This window comes from Mirounga angustirostris, unplaced genomic scaffold, assembly GCF_029215605.1.
Source record: "Mirounga angustirostris isolate CCGP_5_RB_7025 unplaced genomic scaffold, mMirAng1.0.hap1 SCAF_1, whole genome shotgun sequence".
NCBI lineage: Eukaryota > Metazoa > Chordata > Mammalia > Carnivora > Phocidae > Mirounga > Mirounga angustirostris.
The window spans coordinates 158419239-158439414 of NW_026991709.1; the positions used below are offsets into that span (position 1 = coordinate 158419239).

Sequence of the window (20176 nt, forward strand, 5' to 3'; positions counted from 1 at the left end):
CAGCCGGGCTGGGAGCCATGTGGGCAAGAGGGGCAGGCGAGCCTCATCCTCAGCGCAGGGCACCTCTGAAACGCTGGCGGGGTTCTAGGGCGGCGCCCCCCTGGAGGAAGGAAAGGAAGAGAGCTGGCCACTGCTCACAGCAATCCGGGTGCCTGGATCTTGCCATACGGCCTCACCGGCAGGAGTGCCAGCAGCCAGAATGTGCTCGGAGGGCAGCCAGAGTATTTATAGAACACAGAGACGTGGTCCCAAAGACAAACTGCCTCAATGTACACACAGCAGATGCCCCTTGTAGAGGGTCTCATCATAATCACAGCCCTGTCTTCCTCCCAGTCTGCATCCAGTTCACAGGCTGGAGCTCAGAGAAAGCGGTGCCTTCTGTGCGTGTGGAATTGGGTGGTTATCAGTGGTTTGAGGGTGAGGAGATCGTCAGCAGCCTCCCCTCTTCGCCTCTTGCCCCAGTGTCCTTGGCCGGAGAACTATTTAGAACATCCAAGGCTTCTCAGAGTGGGAGGGATTCATCACGTTGTGAAAACCCCACGGTTGAGGGTGGAATGGTGAATACGTCAGCCCTCTAATGTTCTGGCCAAGGATGCTAAATGTGTAGACAAACATAAAAAATGCCCGAGTGGCAACTTCTTTGTTCTCAGGATTTTAATGCCAAGGGCACTTGGCTCAGAGTAGAGAGATCTGGGCTCAAATCCTTACTTAGTAGCTGCGTGTCCTTGGGTAAGTGACTTGCCCTCTCTGGGCCCACGCTCCACAAATGCAAATACTGGTAGTAAGACTGACTTCCGGGAGCTGTGGCGGGACACAAGGGCTAGGGTGTGTGACTCGGGAGAAGGGTACGACAGTGGTGCCCTGGCTGGTGTCGGGACAACGTGAGGCATCTCGGCCTGTATTCCTGGAGGCTTCGCACGTGCTGGGAGGACGGGCCTCCGTGGGCTGGTGGCCATGACGTCTGGCTGGGTCGTGAGAACACTTGCCACAGTAAAGCCCAAACGCAGGTCAGGCTTTTAACATTCGGACGACAGAGCCAGCCTGCTTCCCCAGAGACAGACTTCCAGATCTTCCAAGAGCCTGCGGCCCCTTCCACCGGGTCCTGCTTTAGTGAGCTTGTTAGGTGAATGTCTCTTTTCTTTTGGGGGCTTTTATAGCTGCAGGGTTCCATGGGAAATATCTTAGCTAAAGATGGGCCTTAAGACACCCTGATGTTAGATCCGGGGAGGTGCCTTTTCTGAACACATTTTCCCCCTGGGCGTTGCTATTTTTAAGGCTCAGGCAGAATGTTCAAAGGGAGTCTCAGAGCTGCAACAAGCGAGGGGCTGATTTTCTCTGCGGAGGGATGGAAACTCTTGCTCCTTGTTTATTCCAACTGGAGTCCAGCCTTCCCTCCGAGTCTTCCCAGCAGGGAAATGGATTAGCATTTCTAAAGAATCACCCCTTTTGCCTGACCGCTCAGAAACCCGAGAAATGAGGGTGCACAGGGTTGGGGTGCGGGCTGGACGGGGGGTAGGGGAAGAGCCTGCTTGCTCTATGTTCACACCAGACTCCCGTTTTCTGTAAGGCCTTCAGTGGAATTTTCCATTATCTCAAAAATGAGATAAAAGCTCTGAAATTTGCTCCTTGTAAACAAAGAGGGTTTGGAATCACTTCATTATCTTTTCTTCCCCCTTCCTTTTTGCCCAAGTACCTTCAGGTGTAAGATAAACAATTTGAATTTGCACCTAGACGTTTCATCTCAAAGCTGTCAAAGAGAGTGTGCGCGCGCGCTCTCTCTCTCTCTCTCCCTCATTGTTGTGCCAGCTAAGGCAAAGATAACTGGTCTTACTAGAGATCGCACATTCAAGCCAGAGCCATTATTCGGGATGCCAGCAGGTGGAAAAGCCTCCGTCACAAAGTGAACCCCGCACACGGGCCACAGCCCACAGCCACGGGCTGTGTGCACCTGCTCTTGTGAGACAGGAAAAAAAGCTTAGTGATTGTCCATGGTAGCTGGAAGGAGGCAGCCAGGCAGGCTTTTCAATCAGATGGGTTCAGCTCTGGCCCTGAGGAGTTGTGCCCCTTGGACAACGTAAACCCCTACTTAACCCCTGAGTCCCAGTCTCCTCATCTGCGAAATGGGGTCAATGTCCACCTCATTCACACACATCAGGATTAGATCGAACAGCACGAGTTTGACTTTAGTGTTTCTGGGTCCTAAAGTGGTGCCTTTTCACTGTATAGATTGGCCTTTTGAAATGAATTTTTTTTTCTTTACTCAAATATTCTTTGATCCTGGGGGTTTAAATTTGGCCCCAAAATGTGGCTTTGGGAGGTATTGTAGATTTTAAAAATGGATTAAAAGTTTCAAATGAATGTGGATGACTTAGGCAGATGGGACATCCCGGGGGGGCCCCCTACAGGCCCCGCCACCCCCTAGGGTCTCTTGCCAGCATCATTTATAAACAGGTGGCCCTCAGCGGTCCGGGAGTCAGACCTCTGATCAGGACTTCTTCCCACACATTAAGGCCAATCCCCATTTAGTTGTCTACTCTCTAAGTGACTCATTTTACAATGAAGTTACAACCTGAGTGCTCAGGTCCTGAGGAAACCCAGGAAAGCCACTGGAATACCAGAGCACCCCACTCCATTTTCCAGGAGTCTTGGGGAGCCAATGATTCCATGGTTTCCAACTCCTAAGGCAAGAGCGGAAACTGAGGCAGAAGAGTAGCAAAATGATTTGCTTAATCCTGAAGATAATTCTGGTATCTTCCAGAAGCCCAGGGTTGCCTCCTATCCACTGGCCATGAGCCCACTGGGCTCCCTGCCCCCGCAGAGAGCAGGTGGAGGAGCACACCCACCTAAGCTCTCAGGCTAGCCCCTGCAGCTCACCTGTGTGGCTGGATGAGCTCTCGGCACCTGTCCAGCCCCCAATCAAAGGCAGAGTGCAAGGTGCTGGACGTCAGCTAGATGAGAAGTGGGCCAGCTCGCTGAGCAGTCTCTTAACAGACCCATCCAAATCTCTGGGGTTTTGGACTATACTCAGTATCTCAGGCACATGAGTTGACCTTGACCTCTTATCCCTGCTGACCTTGGTGCCTGGTCCCAGAGGTGGTGACATTAACCAGATAGCAAAACCTCCCAACTTCTCTCTCTCAAAGCCACCTTGCCTTTTCTGAGCTCCTTTCAGCTGGTGTAGTTCTTAGAGAAGGTAGCCCAGCTCTGCCTGGGGGGCTGTGATGGATTCTTGGCAGGGCAGTGGCTCTTAGGAGAAGGGGTTCATGAGGTGCCTTATGATCTGACCTCAGTTTACCCCTTGCCAGTCACCTGCTGCCCTCTCTGCTGTGGCTGAACCGAACTATTGACTGTTCCGCAAATGGGCTATCCTCCCTTTGTGCCAGGTCTTTATCAGCACAGTAACCTTTGCCGGGAACCCTCTTCCTCTGAAGCCCTTCCACCTCTGGCACCAGCTTCCACCTCCCAAGCCATAGACATATGACTTTTGGCCTGGTCTGAATCCAATCTGCTACCATCATCCCAATTTGCCCCCCAGGAACTGCCCTTCTATACGCTGAACCCATGAGGTTGGATGGGGTCAACGCCACTCCTTTTCCTGAACAATAAGTCAGGCCTGGACAGTCTGCCAATAAGAATCAGCCCTGAGACATTTGTTGGCTTTTCAACAAACTGTCTTTCTGCTGGGGTTGCTTAGGTAAAGCTGCTGGTGGCCATCCTTGCTTCCACTTTGGGAAAGGTTGCCTAGGAATGAAGCCAAACCAGGGGATATGAGAGTTGGGGAGAGACAGATGGTGAACAAGACTTTTGAGCCCCTGGATCCAGCCATGCCTGAAGCCTTTAGTTCCATCCACCAATAAATACCTCTTTTTGCTTGAATCACTTTGAGTGGGGTTTCTGTCACTTGTAGCCACAAGAGACCTGGCTGATTCACACAATTTCATCTGATTTGCTCCTTTGCATGTTCGGGGTACAGCTGGGGCATCATAACCACCTGTCCCTTCCCGCCCAATCCTGAAGCCACACAGCACCTCATGCATCTTCATGTCCCCATCACTTCACGCAGGGCCTCAGTGAAAGGGTGGGAGACAGCCATGGATGGAACTACTACTCAGTCTCCCACCGGGGCTGGTCCCCCCAGGTTTTCAGAAAGACTCACCTCCGTCTTATTCCGAGAGAGCATGCTGGAGTCAATTGGGCCCAGGGACATGTTTGGCAGGACAAGGTTGAGAACTTTCGCAGCAAAGACCTAGTGGGGAGGGGAAAACAGGGGGTGTGAGTTCGGTGGCATCCACGTCCAGCTCTGCCCACGGGACAGTTTACAATAAATTAAGGAAAGTGACGCCCAAGCTGAACATCAGCCAGGTTCGCTTCCCAAGGCTGAACAGCCCGGGACTCCCCTGCTCTGATTCAGACAGCCTCTACTTAGTCTGGCTCGGATCTGTGCTGTGGGTGAGCCGGGCGGGAGGTGGGCCGCCGTGGCTGACAGCAGGAATGCCATGTCTATTTTTTGCCTGCTCCGGATCCTGTGTGGCTGCCCTCCCTGCAGTCCCTCATCGCTTGTGGTTTGGAATTCTCTGCAGGAGCTGCCCAGCTGAGTTCTTAGGCACAAGTCACTTCTCTGGGGTTCCTAAAAATACACAGCAGGGGGGCACCTGGGTGGCTCAGTCGTTAAGCGTCTGCCTTCGGCTCAGGTCATGATCCCAGGTTCCTGGGATCGAGTCCCACATCGGGCTCCCTCCTCGGCGGGAAGCCTGCTTCTCCCTCTCCCACTCCCCCTGCTTGTGTTCCCTCTCTCGCTGTGTCTCTCTCTGTCAAATAAATAAATAAAATCTTAAAAAAAAAAAAAAATACACAGCAGGAACAGAATCACCCAGATCACCTGTGAAGTGGGGGAGCTCGGAAGACCCCAGAGGAGCCTGCTTTGATCGGAAAGAATCTGTGGATTGCCTTGGTTTCTCTTGGAGGGAAACAGAAATAGTCACCAGTCTGATCAGGAGATGTGTGGCAGAGGGAAAGAGACCTGATCTGATCCCTGGCTGTGCAATCGTGAGCACTTGGGCACAAGATCTGAACATAGTGGAGCCTCTGTTTCCTTAGCTGCCAGTGGGGACTTTGGCACTCCCCCTGAGGGCCACTCTGTAAGCTGGCACACAGTAGGTACTTAATCCATGCTCCTTGAACTTGAGCCCGATGCAGGAACAAGCCTCGTCTCCCCACCCCGTCTCTCCAGCAGGATCTGGTGTTTGCCCAGGAACAGTGTGAGCCTGGATCTCACACTTTTGCCTGCAGAGGGGGGCTGTTCTCGTTTCTGCACTGGGCACAGACACTCAGGGGTGAGAGATGCTATTTTACGAGTGAGCTGTGACACGCTGAAATTAGAATCACATGGAAGATGGCAAGTGGTGAATTCTCGGTCTGTGTGGAAGGCGCACATCACAGAGCTGAGAGTGAGAGGTGATGTCCCCTCGGTACCCTCGGAGGGGGCGAGGGCACTAACATCTACCAAGTGACAATCTTTGGTGTGTGGCATAGAGCTGTAGGCGCCCGGTCTTTTTATCTTGACACAGATGCCGTGAGGTGGGGGTTCATCCTCATTGAACAGACAAGGAAACGGGGCCCGGCCGTTTCTGAACGGGGGCAAGGGTCTGGGCGAGACTGCGCTTTCCTCTCATGCCACTGGCCTTGCTCACTCTCTCTCCGTATGAGTGTAAGTGGGGGCCTCCACTTTCCTGTGGATGACCACACACGGCGGCCACTGAGGCTCTCTGCAGAGACATTGCTGTACGCCCCCCCACCAACCCCCTTGGCACTCAGAGCTATAAAATGTCCTGTGTCCTCGGGCTGTACAAACAGGATGTCACCTCACACCACTGTCTCTCAGACAGGGAGATCAGGCCAGGGACCAGGCCAGGGATCAGGCAGAGAAGAAAAAAGCACTTTGCTCCTGAAGGAACACAGGTGCATCAAGCCACTCTGAGATCTACATGGTCAGCTCTTCATGCTTCAGGCAAGGATGGGAGCTCCCTGCCTTGAAGACCAGCCTTGCTCCCTGCACCCCACGCCCTGCGGTCCAAGCCAGCAAACCCCATGCACGTCAACTCGCTGCCGTCGACGGGCCAGGCACCACGCCAAGTCCTAAGCTGACTTGTGACGTCTAGCATAGAAATAGAAGGGAATCCAACTTGGAGCACTGGGGAAGGGCCTGGACTCGGCCACACAGTCTGCGGCCTCATGGGATGGACAGGACCTGTGGGGTGGGATCGAGTCAAGGCGGGGTCGTGGGCCAGCCCCACAGACGAGCACAGGACCGGGACGGCTCGGAGTTCGGGCAGCGCTGACAAAGGAAAGGGTTTGGGTGCTTCCAAAGGTCTATGAACTCCAGGAATTGGAGGTTCCTCTGGGAACCTGAGCTGGGATCTGTGCTTTTAAAGGTTAAAGAAAAAGTTTAAATGAAGAGAAAATATAGCAGATGAGGTGCGCATTGCCACACATGGTGGGGAGCTAAAGCGCTGTGCCCTGTGGCCCCCACTGGGCTCTGACGGCATCGGGAGCGCGGCCTCTGTGGGACTTGTTTCTTCCAGTGGGACTGGCCCAAGGGCGACATTGTTAGGGAAGAACTTAATGTGTAGCCCAAAGCTTGCACAACGGGCTTCTAGACCTCTTGCCGTCCTCAGTGACTCTTGCCACGGCTCCCTCACCGGGCCTGAGGGCGGACGGTTGACCGTGTGTGGCCCTGCCATGCCTCGGAATCACCAGACACGTTTGGCCTGTGTGCCCGTCTGGTCTGGCCCAGTCTGCTTGAGGACACCGCTGTTTTTCTACCCTTCAGTTTCCTACCCATTCCCAGATTAGATGGCCTATGAGCTCCGCAGCCCCGCTGGCCGACAGAGAAGTGAAGGAGGGAGCCCACACAGCATCCATGCCAGCGCCTTAAGCCCACCACCTGATTCCTTGTTTGCCAACAATTTATGTTTGTGGCCATCACCTGATTCTGCGCGGCCCCAGCCCACAGGGGCAGGCCAGTGGTGAGGAGACAGACTTACCTTCATCTTTGAATCTATGCTCCTGCCATTGGTGCTTCTTAAACCAAAACATTTATGCCCCAAAGTTGCCAAGACCCCCATTTCCAGGAGAAGATGCTGACGGTTTAGGTTTGACAAGGACCAGAAAAGGCAGCGCGGTGGCTCGCACTGCCCTTGCTCTGGATTAATAGGGCTGAGGGAGGGGACCAGAGGGCCAGGAAGGACTTCACCTGCTGGAGAGGAGTACTGTCCTCTCTCCAAGAGAACACTTCACTTTCTCTTAACAGAGGAGCTTTCTGCAGCTAAAGGAAGCTTTTAGGAAAAGAGTCTTGGAGGAAAAATAAAAGAGGAGGGCCGTTTCTGGAGAAGTATTTCCTTTGTACAAAATGAACAATGCCCGGGGTGCCTGGGTGGCTCAGTCAGTTAAGCGTCTGCCTTCAGCTCAGGTCATGATCCCGGGGTCCTGGGATTGAGCCCCAGGTCGGGCTCCCTACTCAAAGGGGGGTCTGCTTCTCTCTCTCCCTCTGCCCCGCCCTCTCCTCCCCTTTACCACACTCGTGCTCTCTCTCAAATAAATAAATAAAATCTTAAAAACAAAACAAAACACAACAAAACAAACAAAAATCCCCAAATGAACAATGGCAGGGTCTGGTCTCTGAAGGAGACTAACCAGTTACGGGCAGATCAGTCGGTGGCCGTGCCTCCCCCTTCCGAGTCCAGTGGGCCAAGCGGTGGGGAGACTGCTCCCTCCCACAGCTGCCAAAGGCCTTTTCCCCAAAGAACAAGTAGGAGGAGCCAGGGCAAGGGCACACGGGGCTCAGGACGGGAGGTGGCCGGTGGCGGCCTGGATGTGACTGGCTGTGTGCCCCCCACAAGGACTCACGGGGCGGCAGCTACTCTTACTCCCACAAGGGGGCCGGCACTGGTGCGTCCAGGATGGGCGAATGCGCCGAAAAGGACCAGCTCACGACAGGACGACTCCAGTGCCCGAGCAACAAGAGTCAGTGACTCGGTCACCAACACAGATGAGGGGGCAGACCTCCAGGAAGGCAGGCTGAGACACTGTGGCCTTCTCTCTCTTCAGCCTGGTTATGCCTTGGCACTCAACTCTGCCCGACGTCACCCCGAGAACAGAAGGGTCTTGGTGCTAAGAGATTGCTAAACCCTGGGTGTGAGTTTGCACCAGGGAGAGTCCGTGGAGAGGCCCGACACACCATTCACGGCACAGGCCTACGGAGGGAAAATTGTGAGGGAGACTTCTTGACTTCAGGGATTCCCTTGAAGCGATTTGTGGCACCCTGCCTTCCCAGGAAGACAGCACTGTTGTTGGAACCTTCTGGTCCTTCCATCCAGTGAGCACACTGGCGGTGGGCACGGCACCCCCACCCGGCCCTCTGCCTTCCTGATAGTCCGTGGCCTCCCTGCTCTAAGTGTGGTCCTTGGACCAGGAGCACCCGCAGCACCGCAGCTCCTGGGGACTCTGGCCTATTGGATCAAGGGCTGCATTGTCACCGGACCCCAGGGCATTCTTGTGGGCTGTGAAGGTTGATGGGCGGCCATCACAAATGCCTCTTCCCAGGACCCACCCTGAAAGGTTCTGATGGAATTAGTCTGAGGTGGGGCCCTGGCGTCAATAGGTTTGTTTTTTTTTTTAAGCTCCCTGGGTGATTCCAGCGTTCAGTCAGAGCAGAGAAAGTGCTCCTGTCCCATCATGGTTTGGACAGGGTTGGGGGTGGCACACAGATATCTCTGAAGGGCATGCTGCCCTTTTGAAGGAGCCACGATAAAACTGTTTGGACGGCCCTGACCCTCAGCCCTTTTTCTAAAGCTGCACGGTCAGTTTCACACCACATTTCTAACAAGACGCAACTGGGTAAAGGCAAATCTTTTGATGACAATAATGTGGCTTAAAAAAAAAAAAAAAAGAATTAGGTGATTAGCCTCTTCCCCACAAAAAAATCCAAGAAGGTTGCAGGGGCAGGATGCTTGGAACAGTTGCAAAAGATACTCCCTTTCCCTGCTGTTCTTTCAGGGGTTGTTTATTCTTTTAGCCTAAAGGCTAACGGGGGAGGAAAGGGTGAGGCAGGGCAAAATGAACCGAGCAGGGGCAGCAGGTTGATTGGTGTGATGCAGAGAGCCAGAAGGGCTGAGAAGGGGGCATGAAGTAAGGAAGGGCCATGTAGTAAGGAAAGAGAGGGGCTGGAAAGGGCCTGACAGAGCCCACACTCTGAGGATCCATTTTGTTCAGGCTCCTAGGTGGCTGCCGCTGCGTCCCACCATGATGCCCACCAGCCGGGAGAGCCCCCCATCTACCTCCAAGGGAAGGTAAAAGAAGCCAGCAGAGGTACTAGGGAGGGGTGCTGCTCACCCATAAAGAAGTTGGAATCGAAGAGAATAACCTCGTCGCCAGTTCCTTCAGTCTTTTCAGATAATCCTGCAGGAGTGTGGAGAGAGCCTCAGGTCTAGCTCCGGGAAGGGGCGACCCCGGACAGCCCCCCTTGAGGTGCGATCTCCCCCACAAATCATGACCCCCTCAGGCTAAGTCAGGTTTGTGCCACCCAGTGGTGCTGACTCAGCAGGGACCCCAGGTCTTACCACCGGAGGATAATTTGGGGGCAAAGACCTACAGCTAATGGGCCCAAAGTTGCCAGCCCCCAGCCCCAGAAAGAGAAGACTGAGAGCCAGGCAAATTTGGATTCAAACTCTGGTTCTGAATCACCAAGAAGGTCTATGGTCCTCAGTTTCTTCATCTCTCAAATGGGGACAATGAAACAGACCTCGAAGCGTTGCTGGAGAGGTTACCTGAGACCTGGTTCCCAGAGAGCTCCTCCCTAACTGCCCTTCTGGCTTCTGGCCCCAGGAGAAACTCAAAAATACTCCTTGGCTGACTGAAGAGAGAGCACCTGCTGATGTTTTTCAGAGTGAAGGTTTCAGGAAAAGTGTGACCTGCAGCTTTGCAACAAACGTCACGGTCACAGACAGAACCCCAAACTATTGCACCCCCAAAAAAGGACAACTCTCCCAGAAGTGAGGCCCACCTCCCCATGAGCAAGGGACTAGAGTGTGTCACCGGCCCTTGACATGCCCTTGGGGCGTTCCTGGATGAAGTGCGGCGCCCATCACTTTAAATACTAGTGACTTGCACAAATGCCTCTATTGATCCAAAAGGTTTTAATGGCTCCCTAAGATCATTTTTAAGCCTCTGCCACTGAAAGACTTGACATGAGGGAGGGAATTATAATCGCTATCTTCAAAAGTGGCTCCGGCAAGCTGACTGGTGCGAAAGAGGGCCAGAACGCCAGGCCTTCTATGAGAGTGACATCCGTGCAAGGGTCAGCCCAGAATTTGTTGGTGGCGGAGGAATGCACCCTCAGGCCAGCTGGGACTAGAAAGTGCCTTGTGCCTTTCCCGTAAGCAGAGCTGGGGAGGAGGCAGCCGGCGCTCCCTGCTGTCTGCCCCGTGCCTGACGCATCGCAGGGGCTCCCCAAAGATGTGTTGGAGAGACGACTCGTTCCTTGAATGCCAAGCGTCTAGAAGTCTGAACCCCCCAGCTCCGACGGGGCAGGCACCTGCAGGACAGAGGTAACACCCCCCCCCCACCCCGGCCCCAGGCACATCACAGCTGCCAGATTCACGGGCCAGTTCAGGACAGTAGTTTAAGTCCTGGTCCCCAATTCTAACTTTACAGCAAGTGTGAAAGAGTGGCAATTTCCCCTGCTGCCTCCTGTTTCCCCTCCGCCCCCAGCCCCCAGATTGTCCCCAGGGCCTTCTGGAGCCCAGTGACTACAAACATGAGAATGCGCTCAAGTCAAGCAAAGCTGACGGCAGGCATGCTTTGGGGTGAAAGGGAGCATCCTGCCTTGCTCGCCGGCCAGGGCTGGGGCACACGCTGACCTTGAGCAAGACAACTGGCCTCATGTTCTCTTCTGTGAATTGGGAATGACTTTCTCTCCTTACTGGGTGGTGGTGGAAAGGAACTGAGATGGGGAGGGTCATGCACCGAGGGCCAGGTTGATGGGGAGTGGAAGCATCTGGAAGTGCTGGGCAGGCTCCTGCATCCCTGACCCTGGATCCCAGGGGACAACCTCCAGGCAAGGGGCAAAGAAGATCATTTAGAAGATTACCCTCCTGGCAGGCTGAGCCCCTGCCCTGACCCCAGGCACTGCCCAGGGGGAATTCGGGTGTTCCTCATCACCCCCGCCTGGAAAAGTGAGTGGCTCTGCAACCTGTCCCCAAGTCCTGCAGGCTAGCCCAGGGCAAGGCCAAGTGAGGACACCCAAGTCTAACTCACACATCCTACTAGCTGGGCAGCCAAGGGTTTCTCCTCTGTTCCCCGGGAATGACTCTAGCCCTGCTGCCTGCAGGGTGTGGGACATGGAGATAATCCCCAGGAAATGGCCTCATAAGCAGCTGAGGCTTGTTCTGATACACTGGATACTGTTTCCAAATCTCCTGCTGTCCCTTCCCTTGTGCAATCACATTCTAATTACACAGACAGTGTTTTGGGGGCCAGAAGCCTCTGTCCTCCTTGTCTGTTCTCCAGGCTAAATATACCCCAGCTTGTTGAAAAAAGAGCATGGAGGTAAGACCAGATGTGTGCAGGTCTGGCAGGGTGTGTGTGGGGCGGTGCGGTCTGGCAGGGGGATCGGTGTTCCCACATTCCAGGGGGTGGGGGCTGTCCCCTTCCACGTGCCTGTCTATACTCAAAGACTCGGGTGCCTCATTGCTGCCCACTTTGATGATTTGGGGAATCTCTCCAGCAGGAGTTTGTTGCCATGAAACAAATCGTTGGTACAGTCCACGGGCTGAGCTCCGGGAGAGGAGGCACGAGGCCAGGACTCGGCTTTGTGCTCTGTCGCTTGGCCCCGGGAAGGCCCCCTCCTCCATCTCCACTCTCTCAGGTGGGGTTGGTCTCTGGAAAGCCGTCCATCTCGGAGGTCTGTCACGGAGACCTCACCTAATCCAGGACCTATCCTGAACTATTCCTGTTAATCCTGATGGGATGAACTATTCCTGATAATCCTGAAGGAGCCACAAGAGTAAAACAGCCAAATTAAAGCCAAATCCACAAAAACGAACAAGCCAGCCAAAAAAACAAGGTCAGCGGAAAGCACAGAGAGGGTACTCTCGTTTGTGTAAAACACAGGAACAAATGGAGCGCGCCCATGCGTCCCAGTGGATGGAGACTCGGGCCCCGCCTCCACTGGGCAGAGAGACTGCCTGCTGTCTATCCCCTCTTCATCTTTCAGAGTTTGAACTCTGCGAATGTACTATTCTAATGATGTTTAAATTTTACACAAGGTTCTATGAGACACTTTCAGGAAGGCTGTCACGCGAGACTAGATGTGCGCAGGGTAATCAAGTCAGCCGGGGGCGGGGAGGCAAATGAATCAGAGACTCTGTCAGTCAAAATCGCCCAAGACCCAGGGGCAGCAACAGATTTCATGGTGGGGAGGATGTGTCCTCAGGTCTGGGGGCAACAGGAAATCCAATCTGTCTTGGTTAACAAGAGGAGACCCGCACCCCCAGGGATGGCTGGTTCCTGATTTGACAAGGTGATCTATTAGCGCAGGGCTCCGGGAGGTCACGCTGGCAGCCTCGCCTGCAAGTTCCACTTCTGCTAGCGACTCTGAGGCGGAGCCTTGTGGCCCAGCTCTGGGCCCTGCTGCCATGACCCCCTTGTGCATTTTATCTGGAAAGCCCCACGGTCGCTGGCTGGTCTCTAACGGAGAATGCCCATGGCAGAAAATACCTATCTTCTGTGGGGAAACATCCTAGATGGAGAGCAGACAGCCCTGGATTCAGATCAATCACTCAAGTTGTGTGATCCTCGCGAGTCACTCGTCCTGAGCAAGCCTCAGTGTTCCCATTCACAAAACAAGGGCACAGCCTCTCCCGAGGGCGATAACACACAGGAAAGCTGGGCACATGCTTGGTGCTCACTGAACTGAGTAAATCTTCCTGAATCAGAGCACATGGGTGCCATGAGAATTCCCCTCTCCGCTGTGACCCTGGTCTTGCTTGTTCTACTTGGAAAAGAACCCTCGATTTGAGTGATTTGGCCTCATGCTATATAATCACAGTCATGATGGGAGCCGTCCAGGAGGTCACGCATCCTCTTGCACATGTCAATGACTATGAAGTAGCCCGTCTGTGCATTACCTATGGTTCTGGTTTCATCATCTGTCCTCCCACACAGCCCTGAAATTTACTAATGATACTTGATTTCAATAAGTCAGTGGTGATTTGCCTTCAAATGGGGTAAAATTCAAAGAAGCTAGTATTTCTATGCTTCTGCAAATTAAGTAAATCATTGTTCTCTGGTTAAACTATCAGGTACTTCTGGGTTTCTCTCTTGCTCAGCCTGTCTCCATTTCAAATTGGTGACATCTCTCTATCTAAAGGAAAGCCTCTACACAGGACCTGCCCACCCATCTCTGGCGTGGGCTGGAGGAAACACTTCGAAGACATTTTTATAAGGTTTCATTCCCTGTCCTATGCTCCCCTATTTGGGTCCTCAGGAGAATACTGGAAGCATCAGAGCTAAGGCAATTATTTAAATGTCCTGCCGTCGTGTGACGGTGAGGCCAGGGAAAGGGGGGTAAGCCGTGGGCTGATGGCTACCCAGTTCCCCATGGCCCCATGACCCCCACCTCACCCTTTGAGTCCTTTGAGAGTCCTGACAACTGGCTCAGACAGCAGCCCCACCTGGCATTGGCATAAGATTAACCTTTCCCTGGGGATCCATGGGGTTGGAATTCTCCACTCTCATTCAGTTATGCACTCTCTTAAACCCCATGCGCCTAAAGGATGGGTCCCTAGCATTCACAACCCACGTTCACAACAAGCAGTCCTGTGATGCCATGCTTTCATCTCCTTTCTCAGAGAGAAAGCACCTGTTCTGCTCCTAGGTAGTACAGCTGACCCTTGAACAATTCGAGGGCTAGGGGTGCCGAACCCCCGCCCAGTTGAAAACCATATATAACGTTGACTCCCCCCCCAAACCCAACTACTAATAGCCTACTGTTGACTGGAAACCTTACTGAGAATATAAACAGTTGGTTAACACATATTTTGTTTGTTGTACGCATCATACATTATATTCTTACGATAAAATAAACTAAAGAAATAGTTATTAAGAAAATCATAAGGAGGGGCGCCTTGGGTGGCTCAGTCAGTTAAGCGTCTGCCTTTGGCTCAGGTCATGATCCCAGGGTCCTGGGATCCAGCCCTGCATCAGACTCCCTGCTCGGCGGGGAGCCTGCTTCTCCCTCTCCCTCTGCCCCTCCCCCTTGCTTGTGCGTGCGCTCTCTCTCTGTCAAATAAATAAAATCATTTAAAAAAGAGAGAAAGAAAATCATAAGGAAGAGAAAATATATTTACAGCACTATGAAATCCACGTACAAGTAGGCTCATTGTAGTTCATACCTGTGCTCATTTGCCGTGTCCAAGGAGCTCGAAGTCCCAGAGCCAAGAGGATGGACACGCATGCCACTGCCTACCAGTATAACCGGGACAACAAAATGATGGCTAAAACAAGGGGATGCATCCCTAGAGTCAGAGGGAAAAGTGCTCTGGGCCAGAGCAGAGCAGAGCTGCCGTGATTTCGCCCCTATGTCACCGTTAGAAATTGCCTGCAGTTCCACTCCCTGGGCACTTTTGGTTCAAGTTGGCAAACATTCAATGAAAATCAGCCCAACCCTGAACACAGATTGTTAACAAAGGTTATTTTGCTGGATTCCTAACCCGTGTCACCTTTTCCCTGTTTAACCTCCACCAATAAAACATGCACAGACAGGAAATCATTCTTCTTTCATCTCTAAGGAACAAAACACACCTGACTTTAGAAATTATGGAACCCCAGTGGCAACAATGTTTGATATTTGTCCAAACCTTCACACAGTAATGCATGAAAGTCCAAAAACGGACTTTGACCCTTTCCCCCAGACTCTAGCTATAAAAGGATGTCCTGGTGGACACCCCAGGTCCCAGGCACTGCAGGACTCGCCCAGAACCGGAAGTCCGTTTACCTTGAAAGTTGTTGCAGACTCAGGACTGGCAAGAACCAAAGGCGAAATGAGGACCATGCCGGAGAAGTGGCTTGGCCTCTCCACGGCCGTGAGGATAGCGATGGCACCTCCCTGCAAAGCAAAAACAGGCCAGGGTTGCTGGGTGCCGGCTTCTGCCAGCACACGTATTTCTAATAGGCACCATCAACGCACTCCTCCGAGCTGCAGGCCTGGCCCGGAGCCCTGGGGAGGTCTACCTTGGAATAGACACCATGGAATGTTGGATAAACTGGATCTGCAATTATTTTATTACACATGTTTTTTTTTTTCTCTGGGTTTTCCAAGAGCAAACATTTCAGAGAGATATAAATAAGGTTCCTGCTTGTGGGCTGCAAGTTAAACAACACATTCCTACTTCATTTCAAGCCAAAAGCTGGCAGACCCCCAATGCATCCATTCCGTCAGCCTTAATATGAGATTTTTGTTTTTGTAATCGGATTATAAGAAGAGATCACTCTACTTTTTTTTTTTTTTCCCCCTGGTTCGGTCAATGTCCCAGAAATTTCGGTTCCAAGAAAAATACTTAGTGAGCATGGATGGTGCTAGAAGCATGAGGCCTTGATTGGGGGCCTGAAGCTGAGGGTCGTTGGAAGCCGGTGTTGAAATCACAAAGGCTTACAGAGGCCGGGCAGGTAAGAGAAACACAGGAAGCAAGACAGGCTGCGATAAAGGGGGCGGAAGCCCTGCCCCAGAGTGAAAAGTCCCCCGCTGCACCCCACCTTCACATTTCATCAGTTCAAAATTCTCTGCCAGCCAACCTGTCAGGCTGTCCGGGGGTAGATGTGCCACCAATTTGCAGGTCGAGGATTTAAAGATTACACTTGGTTGATTCTTAGGGTATCGTATACATTTAAAAGGTGGAAAAGATTTTGAATGACTTTTAAGGAATTGTTTCCCTGGGAGAGACTATACCCCCAGTTCCCATTTGTACTGTACAAGCGGGAGCAAGCACCCAGGGTTTGGGCACTTTCCCTGGGCTTCTCGCTGACTGAAAGCCATCCCCACTCTGAGAAATGGCTCTGCGGGGAGAAGTGCCCTTGGGAGCCTCACTATGAAATGGCACCGAGGGGCTAACAGAACTTAAAAAAAAAAGATTGGTTTCCTAAGAGGCCCTGCACCGGAGGTCCTCAGGAAGGACAGGCAGGCAGCCTCCTGGTGCCTTGGGCCCCGACGGGAAGCCCCCTCTGGGGCTGTCTCCAGGACGCTGAACCTGGCTTGTCTCGAGCACTAAAGTGCCCGGGAACTCCAAGTGCAGGGCACGCAGTGGGGGGGGTGTCAGCAAGGCAGAGAGCAGATGGGGTGGGGAGCCCCTCTCCTTCATCACGGGGTTCTCACGCCTCCTACCCACAGTGAGGCTGGGACCGGGCTTGATTTGGGCAGGGTCTTCGGTGGTCTACTTACCATGGAGTGGCCCAGAAGGAAGACAGGAAGCCCTGGGTAGTTTTTCTGCATGGTATCCACATGCTGTAACACGTCCCTGATGAAAACTTGGAAGTCAGACACTACCATCCTGTCTCCTTCGCTCTGTCCGTGGCCAACTGGAAGGGACGGGAGATGAGAGACCTTCAGTTACCGGGAGGCCGTCTGCTACGCAAGCTCAGTGGTTTCCCCGCCGCAGTTACCCGCCACTCTTGACTGAGGACCCGAATGTATCATCCCATGGAATCCTCTCTTTCCAACCACTGTCCCTCGTGGGAATTCTCTTCCCGTTTTACAGCTTCGGAAGTCGAAGCACAGACTGGTTAAGGAGCTTGCCCAAGACCACACAGCCGGGAAGTGGTAAGCCAGGATGTAAACGTTGCAAAGCCTGTCCACGCAGCCAGGATGCTTTCCTTGTGGCTGTTTCCAAGGAAGAAAGGACAGGTGCACAGAGTCTCACCAGGCCTGATTTTCTACCAAGTGGCCGGGAGTGAAATTGACAGGACTCAGAATTTTCTGGGGGTTTTCCCAGCTCCTTAATCCTCACGGTTGTATTTCTTTTTGTTTGTTTGTTTGTTTGGGTTTTTTGGGGTTTTTTTTTTTTTGCCTTTCACCAGGTACAGTGTTGCATCCTGTCACCTCACTTTACAGCTTTCAGTGATGACAATCTGACAAACACACAATGAGATAAAATAGTCAAGTGTGTTTGCCAGAAGTCTCAACGAAGCTGTGTTAAAACTAGGTCACAGCGTATTCCTCCTGGATTTTATAATCTGTTGCATTTCTGTGCTGTTCATTTCCCCTTGTTCTTTTCTTAGGGTCTCTCCACGTTTTCCCTTTCTGAAGGACATCAGTCACTATAGAAACAGTGTGCTGGCGGCTGCAGCTTCCTTATTCAGGCTGCAAGCAGCTCACGCGACTGTTTGAAAATCACAAAAAAGAAAGAGCTCCCAGAGAAGAGGGGCCACGCAGCCAGGGTGTCTGCCCAAACTCTTCCTGCCACCTCTGCGGTGTGTGTGTGTGGGGGGGGGGAGATGTCACGGGAATAATGATGGCAACACTCATTTCACAGATAGAAAGGGTAAGGATTTACTGCCTAGAACTGACAGGCTGCCCGCACCTCAAATTCAGGTCGTTGGGCAGAGGGCAAGCTCCAGTTTCCTACTATCCTGCTGCCCGCCATGCGCCCCGCCCCCGCCCTGCCACCTCTCTGACCGTCACATGGTGCCCGGTGCCCACCAGCTGTCACCTTCTCAATGGCACCCTCTGCTCCCTCGACCCCTGAGGGTTTTTTTCCCTCCTTAAATTTATTTTTATTTTTCTATTGTGGTAAAATATACATAACACCAAATTTACCATCTCAACTACTTTTCAGCATTGAGTACATTCACGGTGCTGTGCTGTTAACCACCACCATCCACGTCCAGAACTTTCCCGAACTGAAACTCCATACTCCTTGTTATGGTCTGAATTGTGTCCCCAACCACCCCCAAATTCTTACGTTGAAGTCCGAGACCCTGTAGCTCAGAATGGGACTGCATTTGGAGATAGGGCCCTCAAAGAAGTGATTTAATTAAAATGAGGCCATTCTGGTGGGTCTTAACCCTATCCCACTGCTGTCCTTATAGGCGGAGGAGATTAGGACACAGGGATATCAAGGGCATGTGCACAGGGGAAAGACCACGTGAGGACACAGAAGGTAGCCATCTGCAAGCCAAGGAGAGAGGACTCGGAAGAAACCAGCCCTGCCGAAACCTCAATCTTGGGCTTCCAGCCTCCAGATGTTCGAGAAAATAAATGTCTGTTGTACAAGCTGCCCCATCTATGGTGCTTTGTCACGGCAGCTAGAGCGGCCTGATACACCCATTCCACAATAATTCCCAGTTCTCCCTGCCCCCTATCCCTAGAATATAGTTCAGTAATGATATGCCAGAGTCTTGTGTTTAAAGTTCAAGTTATTGCAAATATGTCATAATTATTTCCTCTGTGTGCTTATGTTACTAATTTGATATATAATTGGATTTATTAATTTCAAAATAAATTTGTTTCCAGCTATAAGTTTTGGTTTTCAGTTTTCTTTTCTGAATAGATACACATTGACCTGGTACAACAGTTAGAAATTTATAAAAAGATTCATCCAATGAAGTCTTCTTTTTTTTTTTTTTAAGATTTTATTTATTTATTTGACAGAGAGAGACACAGCGAGAGAGGGAACACAAGCAGGGGGAGTGGGAGAGGGAGAAGCAGGCTTCCCGCCCAAGCAGGGAGCCCAATGTGGGGCTCGATCCCAGGACCCTGGGATCATGACCTGAGCCGAAGGCAGACGCCTAACGACTGAGCCACCCAGGCACCCCTGAAGTCTTACTTCTATGCCTACCTACTCTACCTCTCCTCTCTTGCTCCCTATAGTTAACCATTTTAATTATTTTCTGGTTTTCTCTCGAAGCATTTCTTTTTTGCAAAAATACGTTGCAATGCGTGGTATCCCTTTGCGTGAGTGAATGGAAGTTTCTGCAAGCAGTCTCTCGTTGAAAATTGTGTGCTAGCCAATCTCTTGTTTATTAAACAGCTGGCTATAATAAATAGCCTGGGGGTGTTCTAATTCACCTTGGTGAAGGGGTGCCCTCGGGGTAATGTCTAGATGCCGATTGCTTGGTTGAAAGGTATGTGCCCCTCTCACTTAGGTAGTTTCTGCCAAATTCCCCTCCACGTGGGATATCTGGTCTTGACTTGATCACCCAGGTATGGGAGAAGGCCGTCTCTCTCAGCCTTACCAACAAAGCGTGTCGACTGGCGTTTGGGTTTTTACCCATAAGATAGGGGAGAAAGCATAGTTTGAACATCTCATTCTTCAAGAACCAGCTGTATTTCTTTTGTGGTGAACTGAGAATTCATGTCTTTGCTTATTTTTTTCTGTCTTGCATTTTGTCTTGATATTTAAGAGCTTCTTCTATATTAGTTGGTCTTTTGTCCTTTAACTTCATTTATGTTGTGTTTAGCTGTGCAGGCGATTCTTATTTTTAAATAGCCAAATAATAAATCCTTTCTTTTTATGGCTTCTGATTTTTTTTTTAATTTTTATTTATTTATTTATTTATTTGACAGAGAGAGGCACAGAGAGAGAGGGAACATAAGCAGGGGGAGTGGGAGAAGGAGAAGCAGGCTTCCCGCCGAGCAGGGAGCCCGATGCGGGACTCGATCCCAGGACCCTGAGATCATGACCCGAGCCGAAGGCAGACGACCAACAACTGAGCCACCCAGGTGCCCCGGCTTCTGAATTTTGATTCTTGGTTATAAAGGCTTTCTCCACTTCAGGGTTCTAAAGGGTGTCGTCAGTCATACATTGTGAGTTCTTGTATGGTTTCATTTCTTTTTTTTGTGGTAACATGTACATGCATCGCTTATATATAAACTATATGCATCGCTTCGAAGCATCCAGCTCAGTGGCCTGAAGGACACTGACAATATTGTGCAACCATCACTTCTATTGAGTTGCAAAATGCAGATGGGTCTTAATTGTCTTAACAAAAGTCCTGAAAAAGTCCTTCATTACTTCACTGAATTGTGAGGTCATCCTTGTCATATGCGACAGTTCCCATTTTCACTCGAATCTAGTCTATTTCTGGACTTCTGCTCAGTCCGCTTATTTGGGAGTTAGCTCCTGTT

At 51.7% G+C, this 20176-nt stretch overlaps 1 protein-coding gene across 2 annotated transcripts in view; it reads right to left on the reverse strand.

Moving 5' to 3' along the window:
• The window catches only part of MGLL (monoglyceride lipase), a 113851-nt gene that overhangs the window by 16209 nt on the left and 77466 nt on the right, over positions 1-20176 (reverse strand). For both annotated transcript variants that reach the window (XM_045904205.3, XM_045904207.3), the window contains 3 exons: positions 16493-16629; positions 15053-15163; positions 4157-4246 (listed from right to left, as the gene is read on the reverse strand). In XM_045904205.3, the coding sequence (XP_045760161.1) occupies positions 4157-4246; positions 15053-15163; positions 16493-16629 (338 nt within the window). The remainder of the gene's footprint in view (positions 1-4156; positions 4247-15052; positions 15164-16492; positions 16630-20176) is intronic.